This window comes from Ranitomeya variabilis, chromosome 5 (assembly GCF_051348905.1).
Source record: "Ranitomeya variabilis isolate aRanVar5 chromosome 5, aRanVar5.hap1, whole genome shotgun sequence".
NCBI classification, from domain to species: domain Eukaryota; kingdom Metazoa; phylum Chordata; class Amphibia; order Anura; family Dendrobatidae; genus Ranitomeya; species Ranitomeya variabilis.
This window is the reverse complement of record NC_135236.1, coordinates 344,857,672-344,880,613: the sequence shown is the minus strand read 5'-3', so window position 1 is coordinate 344,880,613 and position 22,942 is coordinate 344,857,672. Positions and strand designations below refer to the sequence as shown.

Below are 22,942 nucleotides of genomic sequence, written 5' to 3'. Positions count from 1 at the left end.
AAATAAAAAAAAAATAGTAAATCAAACCCCCCTTTAAAAATGATAAAATTAAAAAAAAATGTAATTATTTCCATTTTTCCATTAGGGTTAGAGTTGGCCTAAAGTTATAGTTGGGCTAAAGTTATAGTTGGGCTTAGGGTTGGGCTAAAATTAGCGTTAGGGATGGGCTAGGGTTATGGTTAGGCTAAAGTTATGGTTTGGCTTAGGGTACCGTCACACAGGACCATTTTGATCGCTACGACGGCACGATCCGTGACGTCGCAGCGATCGTATGATTATCGCTCCAGCGTCGTAGACTGCGGTCACACGTTGCAATCACGGTGCTGGAGCGATGCCGAAGTCCCCGGGGTAACCAGGGTAAACATCAGGTTACTAAGCGCAGGGCCGCGCTTAGTAACCCGATGTTTACCCTGGTTACCAGCGTAAACGTAAAAAAAACAAACAGTACATACTCACATTCCGGTGTCTGTCCTCCGGCGTCTCAGCTTCTCTGCACTGTGTAAGCACAGCGGCCGGAAAGCACAGCGGTGACGTCGGACGTCACCGCTGTGCTCGCTTTCTGGCTGGCCGGCGCTCACAGTGCAGAGAAGCTGAGACGCCGGAGGACAGACACCGGAATGTGAGTATGTACTGTTTGTTTTTTTTACGTTTACGCTGGTAACCAGGGTAAACATCGGGTTACTAAGCGCGGCCCTGCGCTTAGTAACCCGAGGTTTACCCTGGTTACAAGCGACCACATCGCTGGATCGCTGTCACACACAACGATCCAGCGATGTCAGCGGGTGATCAAGCGACGAAAGAAAGTTCCATACGATCTGCTACGACGTACGATTCTCAGCAGGGTCCCTGATCGCTGCTGCGTGTCAGACACTGCGATATCGTAACGATATCGCTAGAATGTCACGAATCGTACCGTCGTAGCGATCAAAATGGCACTGTGTGACGGTACCCTTAGGGTTAGGGTTGGGCTAGGGTTAACGTTTTGGTTATGGTTGAGATTATGATTAGAGTTAAGATTAGGGTTAGAGGTGTGTTGAGGTTAGGGTTGGAGTTAGAATTGGAGGGGTTCCACTGTTTAGGTACATCAGGGGGTCTCTAAACGCGACATGGTGCCACCATTGATTCCAGAGCCAATTTTGCGTTCAAAAAGTCAAACTGTGCTCCTTCCCTTCTGAGCCCTGCCATGCTCCCAAACAGTGGCTTTCCACCACATACAGAGCATTGGCATACTCATGAGAAATTGCACAATAAATTCTGTGGTCCATTTTCTCTTGATACCTTTGTGAAAATGCAAAAAAATTGGTTCCAAAGTAAATTTTTTGTGAAAAAAGTAAAATGTTCATTTTTTTCCTTCCACATTGCTTTAGTTCTTGAGAAGCACCGGAAGGATTAATAAACTTGAATGTGGTTTGCGCACCTTGAGGGGTGCAGTTTTTAGAATGGTGTCAATTTGGGGTATTTTCTGTTATATTGACCCCTCAAACTCACTTCAAATGTGATGTGGTCCCTAAAAAAATGGTTTTGTAAATTATTTGGAAAAATGAGAAATCTCTGGTCAACTTTTAACTCTTATAACGTCCTAACAAAATAAAATTATGTTTCCAAAATTGTGCTGATGTAAAGTTGACATGTAGGAAATGTTATTTATTAACTATTCTGTGTGTCACCACTCTCTGATTTAACAGTACAAAAATTAAAAGTTTGAAAGTTGCAAAAGTTTCAAAATTTTTGCCAAATTTCCGCTTTTTTCATAAATAAACACAAGTTATATCGAATAAATTTAATGACTATCATGAAGTACACTATGTCATGAAAAAACAATCTCAGAATAAGTGGGATACGTTGAAGCGTTCCAGAGCTGAAACCTCATAAAGTGACAGTGGTCAGAATTGTAAAAAATGGCTCGGTCATTATCAAATTGGCTCTGTCACTAAGGGGTTAATCATGTACTTGTAAAATTCTGTTTAAAGTACCGTATATACTAGAGTATAAGCCGATATTTTCAGCCCATTTTTTTAGGCTGAGAGTGCCCTATCACGGGGCAGAAATAGGAAAACAGGAGATGAGGAATCTGGGCCCCTGAACTGCCCCTCAGGCTAGGGGAAGCCCTGTCTTTCCTTAACTTGGGGGCACCCTTGAAGGTAGGGAGGCCCAAGTCACCGACCTGTCCCTGTCTCCTGTTAAACCCTGAACTAAACCCCTAACCCCCACTCCAAGAGGTGAACAGTGTAAACAGCACCACAAAGCAAATAAACAGGAATAAACAATATGAGAGTGAGGGGAACACAATACCAAAAGGTGAATGCACAAACTACAAAGTAACAAAACTCAGAACTTAGCTTGTGCACGCCGCTGCAGACTCCACAACACAGATAGTACAGCAAATGAGCTCCAAACACCAGACTTGGCTGACACCAGGGAGCTGCTACTGCGAGGTTGGTCTCCTGAAAGGAACTGTATAACCAACAGTCAGCTGATGAACCAGGTGGTTATTGGTGATACCCCACCAATAACCACCTCAGCAGGTAAGGTACACTGAGACGAAAAAATGGAGGAAATATACACACCCTGGTCACCTCCCTCCACACGACCAGGGGGACGCGGCTCTTTACATGGTGAGGGTACTGTCATGGTTCCCAATGGCAGGGAAACATCAGAACACAAAAAATAATGGACGAGCTCTGGGAGATGGAATCTTGAGCTGACCGTGAGCTAAATCTACCACACAACTAACAGTAGCCAGGGAGCATACCTACGACTTCCTATATGCCACGCGCCAGCCGGAGGACTAACTACGCCTGGTAGAGGAAGGAACAGACCTGGCTTACCTCTAGGGAAATACCCCAAAAGATGATAGCAGCCCCCCACATGTAATAACGGTGAGCTAAGAGGAAAAGACATACACAGTATGAAAGTAGATTTAGCAAAGAGAGGTCCACTTACTAGATAGCAGAAAGATACAAAAGAGGACTTCACGGTCAACTGAAAACCCTTTCAAAAACCATCCTGAAATTACTTTAAGACTCCTGTGTCAACTCATGACACAGGAGTGGCAATTTCAGCCCGCAAGAGCTTCCAGCTACAGAGAATAACAAAAACTGCAAACTGGACAAAAGATACAAAACAAAAGGACAAAGTCCACTTAGCTGATCAGCAGACTAGTAGCAGGAACATGCAACCGAAGGCTCTGGTTACAATGATGACCGGCAAGGAAATGACTGGAGAGCAAGGCTAAATAGGAAACTCCCAAACGCTGATGGAAGCAGGTGAACAGAGCAGCAAAGTGCAAACAAGTCACCAGTACCACCAGCAACCACCAGGGGAGCCCAAAAAGCGGATACACAACAGTACCCTCCCCTTAAGGAGGGGGCACCGAACCCTCACAAGAACCGCCAGGGCGATCTGGATGAGCCCTATGAAAGGCACGAACCAAATCCGAGGCATGAACATCAGAGGCAGTTACCCAAGAATTATCTTCCTGACCATAGCCCTTCCATTTAACCAGATATTGAAGTCTCCGTCTGGAAATACGGGAGTCCAAGATCTTTTCTACCACGTACTCCAATTCACCCTCCACCAGCACAGGAGCAGGAGGTTCAGTAGAAGGAACCACCGGTACCTCATATCTCCGCAACAACGACCGATGGAACACATTATGGATAGCGAAAGATGCCGGGAGGTCCAAACGAAAGGAAACAGGGTTAAGAATCTCCAAAATCCTATAAGAACAGATGAACCGAGGCTTAAATTTAGGAGAAGAAACCCTCATAGGGACAAAACGGGAAGACAACCACACCAAGTCCCCAACACGAAGGTGGGGGCCAACACGACGACGGCGGTTAGCAAACTGCTGAGTCCTCTCCTGAGACAATTCCAAATTATCCACCACTTGTCCCCAAATCCGATGCAACCAATCCACCACCGCATCCACTCCAGGACAATCCGAAGATTCAACCTGACCAGATGAAAAACGCGGATGAAACCCTGAATTGCAAAAGAAAGGAGAAACCAAAGTGGCAGAACTAGCCCGATTATTAAGAGCAAACTCCGCCAACGGCAGAAAGGCAACCCAATCATCCTGATCCGCAGACACAAAACACCTCAAATAAGTCTCCAAAGTTTGATTAGTTCGTTCCGTCTGGCCATTGGTCTGAGGATGGAATGCAGACGAAAAAGACAAATCAATGCCCAACCTGGCACAGACTGCCCGCCAAAATCTAGACACGAACTGGGTACCCCTGTCAGAAACGATGTTTTCCGGAATACCATGCAAGCGAACCACATTTTGAAAAAAACAGAGGGACCAACTCAGATGAGGAAGGCAACTTAGGCAATGGCACCAAATGAACCATTTTAGAAAAACGGTCACACACCACCCAGATGACAGACATCTTCTGAGAAACAGGGAGGTCCGAGATAAAGTCCATAGAGATGTGCGTCCAAGGCCTCTTCGGAATAGGCAAGGGCAACAACAACCCACTAGCCCTAGAACAACAAGGCTTGGCCCGAGCACACACATCGCAAGACTGCACAAAAACACGCACATCTCGAGACAGAGAAGGCCACCAGAAGGATCTAGCCACCAAATCTCTGGTGCCAAAAATTCCCGGATGACCTGCCAGAGTAGAAGAATGAACTTCCGAGATGACTCTAGTGGTCCACTCGTCAGGAACAAACAATCTACCAGACGGACAACGATCAGGTCTATCCGCCTGAAATTCTTGCAAAGCACGTCGCAAATCTGGAGAGACAGCAGACAAAACCACTCCATCCTTAAGGACACCAGCAGGTTCAGAATTCCCAGGAGAGTCAGGCTCAAAACTCCTAGAAAGAGCATCTGCCTTCACATTCCTAGAACCCGGTAAGTACGAGACCACAAAATTAAACCGGGAAAAGAACAACGACCAACGTGCCTGTCTAGGATTCAGGCGCCTGGCAGACTCCAAATAAATTAAATTCTTGTGATCAGTCAAAACTACCACCTGATGTCTGGCACCCTCAAGCCAATGACGCCACTCCTCAAATGCCCACTTCATGGCCAAAAGCTCCCGATTACCAACATCATAATTTCGCTCGGCGGCCGAAAATTTTCGCGAAAAGAACGCACAAGGTCTCATCACTGAGCAGTCGGAACTTTTCTGCGACAAAACCGCCCCCCCTTTCCGATCTCGGAAGCATCGACCTCAACCTGAAAGGGAAGAGAAACATCAGGCTGGCGCAACACAGGGGCAGACAAAAAGCGGCGCTTAAGCTCCCGAAAGGCCTCCACGGCAGCAGGGGACCAATTGGCAACATCAGCACCCTTTTTAGTCAAATCCGTCAGAGGTTTAGCAACGCCAGAAAAACCAGCTATAAATCGACGATAAAAATTAGCAAAGCCCAAGAATTTCTGGAGACTCTTCAGAGAAGTAGGCTGCGTCCAGTCGTAAATAGCCCGAACCTTGACAGGGTCCATCTCAATAGAAGAAGGGGAAAAAATGTACCCCAAAAAGGAAATTTTTTGAACCCCAAAAACACACTTTGAACCCTTTACACACAAAGAATTCTCCCGCAAAACCTGAAAAACCCTCCTGACCTGCTGAACATGAGACTCCCAGTCATCAGAAAAAATCAAAATATCATCCAAGTACACAATCATAAATTTATCCAAATATTCACGGAAAATATCATGCATTAAGGACTGAAAGACCGAAGGTGCATTAGAAAGGCCGAAAGGCATTACCAAATACTCAAAATGGCCCTCAGGCGTATTAAATGCGGTTTTCCACTCATCCCCCTGCTTAATTCGCACCAAATTATACGCCCCACGAAGATCAATCTTAGAGAACCACTTAGCCCCCCCTTATGCGAGCAAACAAATCAGTCAGCAAAGGTAACGGATACTGATATTTGACTGTAATTTTATTCAGGAGTCGATAATCAATACAAGGCCTCAGAGAGCCATCCTTTTTAGAGACAAAGAAAAAACCGGCTCCTAAAGGTGATGAAGAAGGACGAATATGTCCCTTTTCCAGGGACTCCTTAATATACTCGCGCATAGCAGCATGTTCAGGTACAGATAGGTTAAACAAACGACCCTTTGGAAATTTACTGCCAGGAATCAGATCTATGGCGCAATCACAATCCCTGTGAGGAGGGAGTGAACCAATCTTAGGCTCTTCAAAAATATCACGATAATCAGACAAAAATGCCGGAATCTCAGATGGAATAGATGACGAAATGGACACCATAGGAGTGTCCTCATGAGCCCCCCGACATCCCCAGCTTAACACTGACATAGCTTTCCAGTCAAGGACTGGGTTATGAGACTGTAACCATGGTAATCCAAGCACCAAAACATCATGTAAATTGTACAACACAAGGAAGCGAATCACCTCCTGATGGTCTGGAGTCATACGCATAGTCACTTGCGTCCAGAACTGTGGTTTATTACAAGCCAAAGGTGTAGAATCAATACCCTTCAGAGGTATAGGGACTTCCAGAGGCTCTAAATCAAACCCACAGCGCCTGGCAAAGGACCAGTCCATAAGACTCAGAGCGGCGCCAGAGTCCACATAGGCATCCACGGTAATAACTGATAATGAACAAATCAAGGTTACAGACAAAATAAATTTGGACTGTAAAGTGCCAATTGAAATGGATTTGTCAACCTTCCTAGTACGTTTAGAGCATGCCGATATAACATGAGCAGAATCACCACAATAAAAGCATAACCCATTTATACGCCTATAATTCTGCCGCTCGCTTCTGGACATAACTCTGTCACATTGCATTTTCTCTGGCGTCTCTTCAGAAGATACCGCCAAATGGTGCACGGGTTTGCGCTCCCGCAAACGCCGATCAATCTGAATTGCCATTGTCATGGACTCATTCAGACCTGTAGGCGCAGGGAACCCGACCATAACATCTTTAACGGCATCAGAAAGGCCCTCTCTGAAATTTGCCGCTAAGGCGCACTCATTCCACTGAGTAAGCACAGACCATTTACGAAATTTTTGGCAGTATATCTCCGCTTCATCTTGCCCTTGAGATAGGGCTATCAAAGCTTTTTCAGCTTGAATCTCCAAATTAGGTTCCTCATAAAGCAACCCTAAAGCCAGGAAAAACGCATCCACATTGAGCAACGCAGGATCCCCTGGTGCCAATGAAAATGCCCAATTTTGAGGGTCACCTCGCAGCAAAGAGATTACAATCTTAACCTGCTGGACAGGATCTCCTGAGGAGTGAGGTCTGAGAGAAAGGAATAATTTACAATTATATTTGAAATTCAAAAACCGAGATCTATCTCCGGAAAACACCTCTGGTGTAGGGATTTTAGGTTCAGAAATAGGAGCATGTATAACAAAATCTTGTAAATTTTGAACCTTCGTAGCCAGATTATTTAAACCTGCAGCCAAACTCTGAGGATCCATCTTTAAACAGGTGAGCTCAGAGCCATTCAAGGATTATAAGGAGAGAAAGGCAAAGGCTGTAATTAGAGCTGAAATACAACTGATCCAACTATGGAGCAAGCATAGGGGAAAAAAAAAAAAATTTACAGACTTCTTTTTTCTCTCCTTTCTTCTGTCAATAAGTTAACACTGGCCGGTCATACTGTCATGGTTCCCAATGGCAGGGAAACATCAGAACACAAAAAATAACGGACGAGCTCTGGGAGATGGAATCTTGAGCTGACCGTGAGCTAAATCTACCACACAACTAACAGTAGCCAGGGAGCATACCTACGACTTCCTATATGCCACGCGCCAGCCGGAGGACTAACTACGCCTGGTAGAGGAAGGAACAGACCTGGCTTACCTCTAGGGAAATACCCCAAAAGATGATAGCAGCCCCCCACATGTAATAACGGTGAGCTAAGAGGAAAAGACATACACAGTATGAAAGTAGATTTAGCAAAGAGAGGTCCACTTACTAGATAGCAGAAAGATACAAAAGAGGACTTCACGGTCAACTGAAAACCCTTTCAAAAACCATCCTGAAATTACTTTAAGACTCCTGTGTCAACTCATGACACAGGAGTGGCAATTTCAGCCCGCAAGAGCTTCCAGCTACAGAGAATAACAAAAACTGCAAACTGGACAAAAGATACAAAACAAGAGGACAAAGTCCACTTAGCTGATCAGCAGACTAGTAGCAGGAACATGCAACCGAAGGCTCTGGTTACAATGATGACCGGCAAGGAAATGACTGGAGAGCAAGGCTAAATAGGAAACTCCCAAACGCTGATGGAAGCAGGTGAACAGAGCAGCAAAGTGCAAACAAGTCACCAGTACCACCAGCAACCACCAGGGGAGCCCAAAAAGCGGATACACAACAGGGTACTTTGGCACGCGCTGGGCAGACATTGATAAAATGACCGGTCTGCCCACAGTAGAAACATGCCCCCACTCCACGGTGAACCACAGGCAACCCAGTTTTGGAACCAACTCCTCCCACCTGCATGGGTTCGTCCGCCTGCCCAGGTGTGTCCTCCTCCCTAGCAAGGACTATAGGGGGCACATTTGGTGTATGCCTCTCAAATATCTGTATGGAGCATCTTATGGGGCCATATGCAACGTCTGTGCAGCACTATATGGGGCAAATATCTCTATGGAGTATCTTATGGGGCCATATTCAACATTTGTGAAGCAAAGTATGGGGCAAATATCTCTATGGAGCATCTTATGGGGCCATATTCAACGTTTGTGCAGCATTATATGGAGCAAATATCTGTATGGAGCATCTTATGGGGCCATATTCAACATCTGTGCAGCACTATATGGGGCAAATATCTCTATGGAGTATCTTATGGGACCATATTCAACATTTGTGAAGCAAAATATGGGGCAAATATCTCTATGGAGCATCTTATGGGGCCATAATCAACGTTTGTGCAGCACTATATGGGGCAAATATCTCTATGGAGCATCTTATGGGGCCATAATCAACATTTGTGCAGCATTGTATGGGGCAAATATCTCTATGGGGCATCTTATGGGGCCATAATCAACATTTGTGCAGCATTGTATGGGGCAAATATCTCTATGGGACATCTTATGGGGCCATAATCAACATTTGTGCAGCAATGTATGGGGCAAATATCTCTATGGAGCATCTTATAGGTCCCTTATTAACCTTTATGCAGTACTGTATGGGGCAAATGTGTTTATGGAGCATCTTATGGGGCCATTATTAACCTTTGTGCAAGCATTATATGGGGCATATTTTAATATGGAGCATCTTATGGGGCCCATCATGAATTGTATGGAGCATTATTTGGGGCTCCTGATTCAATATGGATATTCAAAAACACTTAACCTACTGATACCTCAATTAATTTTACTTTTATTGGTACCTATTTTTATTTTTGAAATTTACCGGTAGCTGCTGCATTTTCCACCCTAGGTTTATAGTCGAGTCATCAAGTTTTCCCAGTGTTTTGTGGCAAAATTAGGGGGGTCGGGTTATACTCAAGTCGGCTTATACTCGAGTATATACAGTAATTCTATTATATTAAAATATTAAATATAGCATATACATTACTCTTACACTGCACATATTCCAGTAATCACCACCATTATTTCAAGTTTTTCATTACAAAACAGTCTCAGTTCAAAAGTTTATACTTAGAACTTGTACACTTTAATTAAGATAATGAAATTATTTTTAATGAGCTAAATTATCACCAGTTTATGGTGAAAAACTAAAATAGAATAGATATTATTGGCACTACCTTTACAGATATATCATGCTAATATATAGGCTCGGCTTGTCACCTGGCAGTTGAATTTTTGTGTGACTCACTTGGAGGTAATATGTGGAGGATCTGACTTTGTGCACTTTAATGTTTATGGGAGGTTGGAGGATTTTTTTAGTATTATATGGGCTAATTATGCCTTTATGACTTGCATTTAATTGTGGAGACAACTTCCGACTTGATGCTCTCCTTCCTTCCAATGCTTATGTGAATAAGGTGTTTGGTATAGTGATTGTACTATCAATGTGTTAAAAAAGAAGATTGCAACATGTCAGTCATTAAATTTATTAGTATATACCTCTACATTAATGTTTAAGGAACTTATCCGTGTTGAAAAGTCTGTTTACATTTGAGTCCCATTCATATGCCTGGCCTCCTGGTTTTTGCTCGGTTTGAGGCACCATCTGATTTTAATGTTTTTGTCATTTGTATGTAATAAATAAATTGTTATATGTTTTATATAAAAAATTGTGTTTGGTAACACTTCTTGATCCTCTGAGAGGGGCTTATTGATTTTGGGCCTATGAAACACAGGAGCAGCATCAAAGGTCTGCTTAAGGGTCATCCTCCAGAGTCCATACCTTTTGATCAACCCCCTTACGGATCAACACTGAAATGGAGGCGGTTAGGCAGAAGAAATGAGGAATGAACTGTGAGAAGTAGTTGGCAAATCCCAGGAAATGCTGAATTGCCTTAGCGCCATCAGGACATGGCCACTTGAGAATGGAAGACACCTTTTCCAGATCCAACTTCAGACCCATATCCGAGATGATATACCTCAGAAAAGGCAGGGAGGTCTGCTCAAAGATGCTTTTCTCATACTTAGTGTACAGGTGATTTTCTCCAAGTCTTTGCAAGACTAAACAGACATTTCTTCTATGTGACAGCAGGTCAGGTGAGAAAACCCTGATATCATTCAGGACCACCACCACACAGGAGTAAAGGAGATCTCTGAAGACATCGTTTACAAACTCTTGGAAAACTGCTGGGGCATTTCTGAGCCTAAATGGCATAACACAGTATTCATAGTGACCATCTTCAGTCTTGAAAGCAGACTTCCACTCATTTTCCTGGCATATGCGGATCAGATTATAAGCTCCTCGTAGATCCAACTTGGAGAAGATAATGGCACCTCTTAAACAATCAAACAATCCTGGAATCAGAGGCGGTGGATATTTGCTTTTGATTGTGATCTGGTTGAGACCTCTATAATCAAGAAAACGGTTGAAGGGTAACATCTTTCTTTTTGATGAATAAGAAGCCAGCTTCAGTTACAGAACCAAAATTCCGGAAGAATCCCCTAGCCAGATTCTATTTCACAAATTCAGACATGGCTAGGGTCTCTGCTTGAGACAACAGACAGATACGACCTCGAGGTGGTGAGGCTCATAGGAGCAAATCAATGGGACAATCGTACAGTCGATGTAATGGGTAATGTTTTCGCTTTTTATTTGTCGAAGACACCTGCGCACGATCACTAAGCGGCTGGAAAACCTGGTAGACTGGATGGCGTCAGCAGTCACCGACTGGATGCACAGGAGTCAAACATTTCTAATGTCAAAATTGTCCACATCAGAGCACTTCTCTGGATCTCCAGTCTAGGATGGATTCATGAACATGTAGCCATGGAAGACCTTGAAGTAGATGCAACATTCCAGGAAGCATATGGAAGGCAATCTTCTCCATGTGTGGCATTCCTTTATGGAGCTCTACCTCCTCAGTAACTATATGGATGGCTTCAAACAGGACCCTCCCATCGACTGATGACACCAACAAATGATTCTCGAGGCCCCAGACAAAAATTTGTTACTGCTCTACCACTTGTTGCTGCATGAAAGTTGCAGCTGCATCAGAATCTTGGTAAGCGGTTTCAACAAAGCATGAGCCTCTACAAGATATAGATATGGTCAGAACCAATGGTGAAGAGGAATCACTTTTGCTCAGGTAAGGCGTTTCTTACTGAACATACGCTTTGGACATTTACAACTTCTTGGGATACATACGGAACAGATGTTTCGTGCTACCGCAATAGTAGAACAGTCCCTTGTCGCAATGGAGGTCCTGATATTGTTTGGCAAACTTAAGATGGTCAAGTTCCATGGGTTCAAAGGTAGTAACCAGATTAGGTGGTTAAGTAATGGGTGGACTTTGAAAAGATGCCATCAGATGAAGAGGTTTCTTTTCATGTGCCGACTCTCTAGAACATTGCTGAAACCTGAGGTCGATACGAATGGTCAAGGAAATGAGGTAATCCAATGTGGCAGGAATGTATCGACCGGCAAGTTTATCTTTAATACTTATGGATAATCCTTCCCAGGACGATCCACCAGTGCTTCATTATTCCACTCAAGTATGGAAAACAGGGTGTGGAACTGGACTGCATATTGGCCTATGGCCAGACTGCCCTGACGCAGCCTGAGGAGGGAAGATGCTGCAGAAGTGACATAGTCTAGCTCATCAAAAGCCTTGTGGAAAGCCTGCAGGAAATCCTGTAAAACCGAGGTCACTGCATCTATTCTTTCCCATAGAGGATTAAGCTATGCCAAAGCCTTTCCTCTCAAGTGAGACATCAGGGATGCAATTCTAGCCCGATCCAAGGGGAACTGGTGGAAAAGAAGCATATTGCAGGGTACAATGGTTGATAAACCCACGGCACTGTTTGGGGGCCCGTTGAACTGTTGTAGTGCAGACAGATGGGGAGCATGTCCTAAAAAATGAATTGCAGGGGCAGTTCTTATGGAACTGCAACACAGAACTAGGATAGAAGGGGAAAACTGACCCTGCACTGAGACTAGGCTGATACCCTAAGATGGAGTGGGTGACCCATTCCTTGAGAATAGACCCACCGACGATCCTAGGTTAATCTAAGCGAAGACCTACAGATAGGGGGAAGGAGGTCCCTAAAAGATCTAAGGACTGGGTATGAAAACAGGTCACCTCCTGATAGAAAACATAGAGAAGGCTGCAGAAACCAACTGAAAACAGAAACAAAGGATAGCAGAACCAGAGGTCAAGGAACTGCATAAAATCCAACACAGAAAGCTATCAAAGCACCTAGCCAGAACTCTAGCGGATTAACACTGTTGTCCAGCAAGGATTGGGAGTCAGGTGCTCGGTAATAAAGGGTGATACAATCACCTGACCTAAGACAACCCAGCACCTGGGGAAAAAGACCAGCAGCCAGAAACCACAACAAGATGGCGGATGGTCAAAAACAAAACAGATTCTAACAGCAGTAGTAACTGCTGTGACTTCTGCAACTTGGACTGGAGCGGCTGATGTCATCACGTCCAAACGAGCGTTCACTGTCCGCAAATAGGACAGAAATTTGTCTTGCTGATCACATTGCCAGGACATCTCTTGGAATAACTCCTAGAGTGGAGAAGTCACAAAATCAGTGGGCTCCAAGACCTGAGCAAATTGTCACAATTGTGGATTGTGGACTCACTGCGATACGTGCTGGGGTGAGCCTGGAGAAGCATAGTTAAGCAACCCAAATGAGTTTTCACTAGAGCCTCTGAAGGTGGAGATAGACTTGTCCCCAAGTGGATGCCAGGTGCTACTTCAGGACAGATCCTGGTACCGCGGCAGCTGACCCCATGGGTCAGGACAGTAAACTTAATCAGTAACAGGTTTATAGTCCATTGCAGGACTGGATATGGAAAATATAGATCTAGAAGCTCTGTTTGCTGGGATAGATACCAGAACTGGTACTGGCATGGGATTCAGGCTCTGGTACTGCAGGAGCGATCCCAGGGATAGATACTGCCGTAGCGGTTTCGTATTCAGGTACCGCCGGAGCGGTTTTAGATTCGGGGTCTGCCGGAACGGTTTCAGATTCAGGCACCGCCAGAGCGGTTTCAGATCAAGTACCGCCAAAACAGTTTCAGATTAAGGTACCGCCGGAGCAGTTTCAGATTCAGGTGCTGCCGGAGCGGTTTCAGATTCAGGTATCGCACAGAAAGGACCAGAACAAGAAAGCAGAGCTGGCACTGATACAGATTAAAGAGGACTGGTACAGGGACATGATCTCTAGGTAGCAGCGTGCAGACTGACTAACTACAATTGTTGCTCAGCCACCTCCCAACAGGTGGAGGTGCTTAAGTACTATGGCTTGGCACAAAAATAACAGCATATTATTGCACCCTTAGGCTATGTTGCCATGATGATTATTTAGTAAGTTTTTGATATTGCAGATTGTTTGCAGTATTTATGCACTTATTAGCTAAATTTGGTTACTTTTTCATTGCGTTTGTGAGTGTGCATTTTTTACCTGCATTTTTATCGCAATTTTTTGTCTCTTTGCTGTGCCATGATTTAATTTAAGCTGCTTTGCTTTTGATACTTCCTGGTATTTGGTTACAACAAAGTTTATTGATACAGTTATGTGTGGATTACATGCACTGTTAGTGCATTTCAGCAGCAGAAGCACACTAAAAATGCATATGCTTTTTTTACCTACTGATTTGCCACATTTAATGAAATTTTATGAGGAAAATGTGCACATAAAACTCAAATGTACCAGCAAAAGAAATTGACATGCTGTGAATTTCAAACCCACATCACAGTTCAGTTTCCACAACATTAAAAAAAAAAGCAGAGTGGGTATGAGATTTCTTTACATCCTTTTCACTTTGCTGGAACTGTAAGACACTGTTTCTTTGCACAGTGAAAATATGCAGCATCAAAAATACACCAAAAACTCATCGTGTGACTTTAACGTTAAAGTGCCAATGAATAAAGAAAAAAAAAATCACATTACATTACAAACCTCCCCACTAAACATGGGTTAAAACAAGGCTGTCCACCCCTTTTTTGGTTTATAAAAACACAGTCATAAAACAAAAAAATAATGAACACTCATCCATGAATACCCTACTGGTCCTCTTTTAATATAATTTAAAACAACTAGTGGATAGTATATGTAATATACAGTATGTATCTGTATAACATGCATAGTTTTATATTTAAGAAACTTATCACCATCAACTGGCTGAATTGTGAGATAGAACAATGTTAAATTCATTATACACCATTACAAAGAGTGACTATAATTTAAAATTAATTAGAGATCTGAAAGAAAACTTCAAAGACAAAAAAAAGGACATAAAAGCATGATTCCCACACATTCATGCCAAAGCCCAACAGAATACTTTTAGATCTGAAAGTCACAAAGTGTATAGGACGCGGAAAGAAAATAGCAAGGAATGGTTTGTTATTCTGAAAAAAAATGTCTTTTAAGTATTCATCATTGTGCTTATTTAAAGAGACACAATCACGCAAAAGTGACATTTTTGGATGTTTTTCTCAGTAAACTGTTTTTTAAGTTTTTTATTTGGAAGTTGCCAAGTTTGTCGCTAACTAATAACGCCACACAGTAAAATAGATATTTTTTGTCTTAGGTTGGGATCACAATACCGTAGAATACGGACGAGTGCTATGCGAGAAAACATCGCATAGCACACGGACCACTGTTAATAAATCTATGGGGCAGCTCACATCATTGTATTTTTTCTCAGTTGTATTCAGCGTGCGTGTAAAATCGCAGCATGCTGCGATTGTACACTTATATCGTCCAAGACTCGCCAATGCAAGCCTATGGGTGTGAGAAAAACTGGAACATCACATGGACTATCCGACTAGCTTGCAAGAAACACAATTTCCTCATTTCAGCCCATTAAGCCATTAAATTCAATAGGGAAAAGAAGTGAGAACTGTAAAGCCATACACCTGTCATACGGATGTCATATGGAGAATACTCGTGCGACTCTCGACAGGGAGACTTGGACCGATTTTTCATACGTTAAGTGTGACCCTAGCCTTAACATGTTTCTTCTGTGAAACTAATATATCCTAATAGGAAGAATATGGAGAATGGCAAATGACAGTATGACAAGTATATTATACAGCCTGGAAACTGTAGACAATGGAAGCATCCCAAAAGGGATGGGGATTTTTCCATCTCCCGTTTACCATTGATACTTTGAAATACACCTTCTCACTCTGTGATAAAATGAAAAGGAGCAATTGTCTAGTGGAGATACAGCACATCACAATATAATTTAATAGATTTTTTAAAATAAAAACAGAAAAACATTTTCACAAGTAAGGCATCCGTTAAAGACATTTTTCTCGAAGAGTGCACTGACTCATAAAGTTTCATTCATCCATTCACAATCTGTTTTAACAAAATAGGGCATGCGTCCAATATGTGAGACTAAGAGAATGTCCTATTCTGATCTGTTTTGCAGATCTGGCTCAGCCATTAAAGTCCATAGGGATACATTAAAAATGGACAAAAATCTAAGACATCCTTCTACATCAGTATTTCATCCATTTTTAACTGACCCATTCCTAAGTAAATAAAAGAAAAATTCGGCTTATCTCCTTGAATTTTTTAAAAAAGGAGAAAAAACCTGATGCAACAGAGATGCAATACTGAAGAGACATCAGAGAAAAATATTTAGCGATAGTACTATCTATGTGCAAAACAGGCTGCATACAAACATTATGCAGATCAGGTTTATTAATGTGCTTATTCATATGAACAATGTGAGGCCAGTCTCACACGTCCAGATATTTCCGGGACCGGAAGAAACGGTCATGGAGCTATCCGTGTCCATGTGTGCACGTAGGCCATCCGTGTGTTATCCGTGTGCTAGTGTTTATCGTCCATGTGCTGTCCGTGCCCGTGTATTGAAACAATTTGTTTAAATTTTAACCCTATGACTTTAAAAAAAAGCACACGGACAGCATCCGTGTGTGGTACGTGTTTACACACACCCATTGACTTTAATGGGTCCGTGTGATCCGTGCGCTCCCACGAACACTGACATGTCTTCGTGTTTTGCACACCAACACATGGTCCGTGAAAACACGCTGACATCTGCAGAGACACATTTATTTTAATGTGTCTACGTGTGTCAGTGTCTCCGGTACTTGAGGAAACTCTCACCACACATACCGGAGCCACTGACGTGTGAAATCGGCCTTATACATAGACTATTTGAAAAATTTGTAGCATGCGCTAATCTCATCCATTTTTCAGATGAAGTTCACCTGTACATTTCAATGGGTAAGCAAAAAATACAACACATACACCATCCATACGGCATTCATTTTTTACAGATCTATTGCAATTTTTAACAAAAAACTGTATTTGGCCTTGTATAATTTAACCCATTCATGACCAGAGTAATTTCTGCTTTTGCGTTTTTGTTTTTCGCTCCCCTTTTTTCCAGAGTCATAACTCTTTTATTTTTCTATCACTATGGCAATGTGAGGGCTTGTTTTTGAGTTGTACTTTTGAAAGACAACATTGGTTTCAGCATATTGTGTCCTGGAAAATGGGAAAAAAATTCCAAGTGCGGTGAAATTGCAAAAAAAGTGAAATCCCACTGTTGTTTTTTGTTTTGCTTTTTTACTAGGTTCACTAAATGCTAAAACTGACCTGCCATTATGATTCTCAAGGTCATTACAAGTCATAGACACCAAATATGTCTAGGTTCTTTTTTATCTAAGTGGTGAAAAAAAATTCCAAACTTTGTAAAAAAAATAAAATAATAATTGCGCCATTTTTCAAGACCCATAGCGTCTCCCATTTTTCGTGATCTCGGGTTGGGTGAGGGCTTATTTTTTGAGCGCTGAGCTGACGTATTTAAAGATACCAGTTTGGTGCAGATACGTTCTTTTGATCGCCCTATATTGCACTTTAATGCAATGTCACGGCGACCAAAAAAACGCAATTCTTGTGTTTTTACTTTTTTTCTCGCTACGCCGTTTAGTGATCAGGTTAATTCTCTTTTTCTTATTGATAGATCAGGCGATTTTGAAAGTGGCAATTCCAAATATGTGTATGTCTGTTTTTTTTATTGTTATATTTTGAATGGGTCGAAAGGGGGGTGATTTGAACTTTTATATTTTTAAAAACTTTTTTTTTTTTTACTTTTGGCATGCTTCAATAGTCTTCATGGGAGACTAGAAGCTGCCATAACCTAATCGGCTCTGCTACATACAGGAGATGATCAGATCGCCTGTGTGTAGCAGAATACCTCACTTGCTATGAGCGCCGTCCATCGGGCGGCGCTCATAGCAATCCGGTAGTGACAACCATAGAGGTCTCCAGGAGACCTTGGGTTGTCATGCCAATGTATCGGTGACCTGCGATTACGTGACGTGGATCACCGATGGGCGGATTTCCAACACAGTTGCCGGAAATTTATGTTAAATGCTGCTGTCATCGTTTGATAGCAGCATTTAATGGATTAACAGCCATGGGAGGATCGCGATTCCTCCTGCGGCTGTTAGCGGCACATGTCAGCTGTTCAAAACAGCTGACTTGCCGGAAAAGGTGCGGACTCACTGATAAATCCTTCATTTGTCATTAAGGTGCTAATTATTGATATATAAAAACAGATGGAAAAATGGACATATTAGTTTAATATGGGGGAAATAATGAATGAAAAATGGATGATTTTTCATATTCTCATGTGAATATGGCCTAAGGGCTCTATAACACATCAAGTTTCTTTTGGTGCTAACCATTATATTTGCAGATAAATCACAGACCCATTATGCATTTTCATATGTCCTTTATTTTTGCAGACCGGTTGTCTGAAAAATAAATAAATAAACATGCCCTACATTAAAATATCGTGCATCAAGGACTGCAAAAACTGATGCATTAACAAAAATTGTTCCATCACACTGAAAAAAAAACCACAGACTGTTTTTCCTGTATATATATATAAAAAAAAAAATCTAAGTCCTTTTTTAACCCATTAATGGTTTCCACTGTGGCAAATCCTGAGGTAGGCTGGTAAAAGAAGGCAAGCCTCCTATGAAGACTGAGTTTTGTTTTCTCCATCTGGAGAGAATGCTTTGTTTTTTTTCAAGTTTTTTACATGAAACAGCTTGTACTTGTAGAAGTTAATCATGCTTTAGTTATTGTTTGCATTCTCGTTTCAAGCCTAAATAAATGTATTTATTTTAATAATTTCTCACAACTAAGACCCCTAATGCCTTTTATCAGTTTTGTGGCTTTTCTTTGTACTTTTTTTTTAAAATGAAAACTCTAGTCCATCCTGTCCATGAACTGGTTGTCCAGAGTTGAACTGCATATTCCAGATAAGATTGTATTAAAGCTTTGTAATATGGTAGTATTACATCCATAAACCACAAGCCTATGCTGTTTTAAAAAACAAAATTAACAAACTGAACGTAGCAATACCTATTTATAAAAAAATAATCAATCAATGTGTATAATACAGTAAATGATATATAGTTGCTAGGTGGACCATTAGAAAATTAAGAGAAACCGAAAAGAAAAAAATCTTATGGTCTAAAAAGAAAGGTACAAGAACTGATAATTGCTTTAAATAAAATTACCTTTTATTGAACAGAAATGGTAAATGATAGCACTAAAGCAAAACATGTGCCTGTACTTGGAATAAAAATTAATAATAAGCAAAAACATACAATGATAGAAAAAAAAAAAACAGCGGATCAAAAAGGAGGGTAACGATATTTAACATATAATTGTTTACATAAGTATAGCCTCTGATGGCACAAGAAAAAAATTCAATGTCAGATAATAGTGCAGAAACTATCATAAAAGGAATTTACCGCATATAAGAAACATATATATATATATATATATATACACACATCAAATAATGCCAAAAAACCACGTTCATAATCATTTCGACACAACAATACTAATGTTTTCACTCAGGAAGGGCTCAGAAATCAATATTTTGTGGAATAACTATGATTTTTAATCACAGCTTTAATGCGTCTTGGCATGCTTTCCACCACTCTTTCACACTGCTTTTGGGTGACCTTATGCCTCTCTTGTTACAAAATTTCAGCAAGGCTGGATTTGGGCAGGTTAATCTTTGCAAAGGACGTATGAATCAAGCCGCATACAAGGTTATCATGGGAAAACAGTTGCTTCCTTCTGCTCAGGCAATGTTCCCCAACTCTGAGGACTGGTTTTTCCAGCAGGACAATGCGCCATGCCACACAGGTAGGTCAATCAAGGTGTGGATTAAGGACCACCACATCAAATCTCAGTCATGGTCAGCCCAATCTCCAGACCTGAAGCCCAACCTCTGGAATGTAATCAAGAGGAATATGGATAGTCACAAGCCATCAAACAAAGAAGAACTGCTTAAATTTTTGTACAAGGAGCGGCATAAGGTGACACAAAAGCAGAGTGAAAGACTAGTGGAAAGCATGCCAAGACACATGAAAGCTGTGATTAAAAATCACGGTTATTCCACAAAATATTGATTTCTGAACTCTTCCAGAGTTAAAACATTAGAAGGTCTCTAATAAAATGTACCGTAATCCAAAGCTTCTCATTTTCATGTTTGGTAATCAAATATGAAAAATAACTGTAAAATGAAGGTTAAGCTTAAGCTTCCATAGAATTTCCACATGCATTTTCAGAAATGCTAATTTCTGAAAGTGAAATAGCATTAGCATTTCCCTCTAACACATTTATCCCCACATTCTCCTGTGGTGCCACTCCTGCTGAAGTTCCTGGGCCATGCTTTCAATGGGGAGGATGCTGAGACAACCTGCATTATGGTCTACAAATGGGATCTGCCCTTGTTGATGACCCACTGAAATCTAGAAAATTTGAAAAGCAAGCTAATAAGCTTGAATTTACTTAACAAGGATGTTGGTAGACAAGTACTAATGGACTCAATGGATACTAAGTGCAAGTGCCACGGAGTGTCTGGGTCATGTTCAGCTGGAAGTGTCGCTAGGATATGCCCCATGTAGCTGATGAGCTCAACTCCAAGTACTTGGCTGCAACCAAAGTTATTCATAGCCAAATGTGGACCCACAAACATCTGGTCATCAGGCCAGTTAGGGAGTCTGAGTTTGTGTATTTGAATAGCTCACCTCACTAATGTACCAGAAATCCTAAGCTGGGTTCATAATTAACACAAGACCCACTTTGAAACATAACTTCTTTGGGCAGTGACAGCTGTAACCTGATGTGTTGTGGTCATGGCTATAATGTTTATACCGGTTCTGTTGTGGAGTGCTGCCAGCACATTAATGTCATGTGTAAGAAAGGTGAGATGACAATAGAAAGATACATTTGCAAGTGAAGCAAATTTTCAGCTGTTAATGGCCTAATTATGTGACTGTCTAATCATGAATATGCACCTGGTCTGAAAGACTGATGTGAAAGCAGGTACTGAAAATCCCAAAATTTGCAACTGGACTAAAAAGGAGCAATCTACAGGAACTGATCTGCTCCAAAGACAGCCATCCCACTCAGACATTTTGGATTAATGCAGAGTGCCATGAAACGGCAAGGACGGAGACGATACACGCACTTGGCACAAGCTATGGAGATGTGGACACTGGAGCAGTGCCATGAAAATAAGGACATGATCTCCATCTGAACTTGGTGTACCATATGTTAAAAAGATCTTAATTTTGAGGCTGTGTTATTGTGTTTTAAAAGTGACTTGCCAGCAGTTCCAGTGTTTCCTGGAGCAGCGTGGACATTACTTTTCAATAAAAGTCTCCTTTTTTTCTCTATTTATTTTTTAAATACAGTACATACTCGTGTAATTTTTTGTGCTAAAAACACCCCACTCGACTTATACATGGGTCAAATGTCCCAGAAGGCCGGCGGGGGACGGGGAGCGGCTAGCCACAGAGACAGGAGCCGGCGGCTGCGGCTGTCACTGTGCCTGCTGCACACAGTGACATCCGCAGCTGCCGGCTTCCAGAAGACATCCTACTCACCTTCCTGTGCGCCCTCGATGCATCCCGTAGGTTCCGATGCCAGCGGAATTTCTGGGTGAGCGATCACGTGGACCTGCTCATTAAGGTAATGAATATGCACATCTCTCCACTCCCATAGGCGTGGAGTGAATATTCATTACCTTAATGGGCTGAGAGTCACTTAATGGCTCGGCAGGAAGAGCTGCTGGCGCCGGAACGAGATGCATCAGGGCGTGCAGGAAGGTGAGTAGGATGTTTGGTTTTTTTAGTAGGAAACATGCATAAAAGGATAAGGGGGTCATGCATACAAGGACAGGGACCGGGGAGCCATACACACACAAGGACAGGGACCGGGGAGCTAGGCATACAACAACAGGGGATAAAAAGCCATGCATTCAAGGACAGGTACAGGGGGAGCCATGCATACCAGGACAGCAAAGGGGGAGACATGCATACAAGGACAGTGATGGGGAGCCATGCATATAAGGACAAGGATGGGAGAACAATGGGGGACTGTAAAGTATGTGAGACAATTGCAAACTTGCTTATTTTCATGCTGCTTAACTAACTAAAGCAATTTAATAACACGAGAAGACTCTTCTAACTAGGAATGCACATGCACATAGGAGGTTCTGGCGATAGAATTTTTTGCAGTACAACAGCTTGTATATCTTGTCCTACAGTTACATTATGTAGGACAACACTAACCACTAACTCGTAATTCATGAAAATCTCACATTCTGTTAACATATCCTACAAATTGTGCTGTAGTAAATGTTATTTTTGCCAATTTTTAGATACAATAGTTGGTGCAGCCCAAGCATACAGTAAACAAAAGCTGATGAATAAACACAAAGTTATTTAAAAAAAACTTACAAATCAAATCGTAGATTTTGTCTTTCCTCAAAGAAATAATCCATTATAAATTTTTTTACAAAGTCCGGGTTTAAGGTGTTGTCGATCACTTCTGTCCTGCCATACTATAAAGTAAAAACATATACCAAAAATTAATCAGGAGCATTCCAGTGTTTCCAACTGAGAAAAAAGGAGTTTTCCAGCAGCATAAAAATGTTTAAATCAACTGGACGTATGTTAAGATAACAAAAAAGTTTACACCTGCTTTTCAAATCCCTCATTGCCCTGCAACAGTTTACTACTCCCCACTGATCTCTGCTGATGTCACTCCAGGGATGTAGCCATTCATTGGCTGCAGCAGTCTTGGTCTAACTTCATTAATGTCACCAGTACAGCCACTAATTAGCTGCCACGGTAGCAAATGGTTTGTGAGCGAAGTGCAAATGGGACCATAAACCTATCAGTACTCGATTAACATGGTATTTGAAAAATAGGTGCACTCATATTTTATTCAGATGCAAAATATTTAAACATTTTAAACTGATGGAAACCCCAGTTAAACAGCAAATGTTCAAACCAAGAAAAAAAGAAACACAA

The 22,942-nt window shown here is 41.9% G+C and overlaps 1 protein-coding gene and 1 pseudogene across 1 annotated transcript in view; one reads left to right on the top strand and one right to left on the bottom strand.

Moving 5' to 3' along the window:
• CPNE8 (copine 8) overlaps positions 1 to 22,942 on the bottom strand; it is a 453,180-nt gene that overhangs the window by 252,889 nt on the left and 177,349 nt on the right. The window contains exon 4 of the mRNA XM_077264830.1: positions 22,367 to 22,470. Coding sequence (XP_077120945.1) covers positions 22,367 to 22,470 — 104 coding nt within the window. The remainder of the gene's footprint in view (positions 1 to 22,366; positions 22,471 to 22,942) is intronic.
• On the top strand, positions 20,191 to 21,014 carry LOC143773427 (protein Wnt-11b pseudogene; annotated as a pseudogene).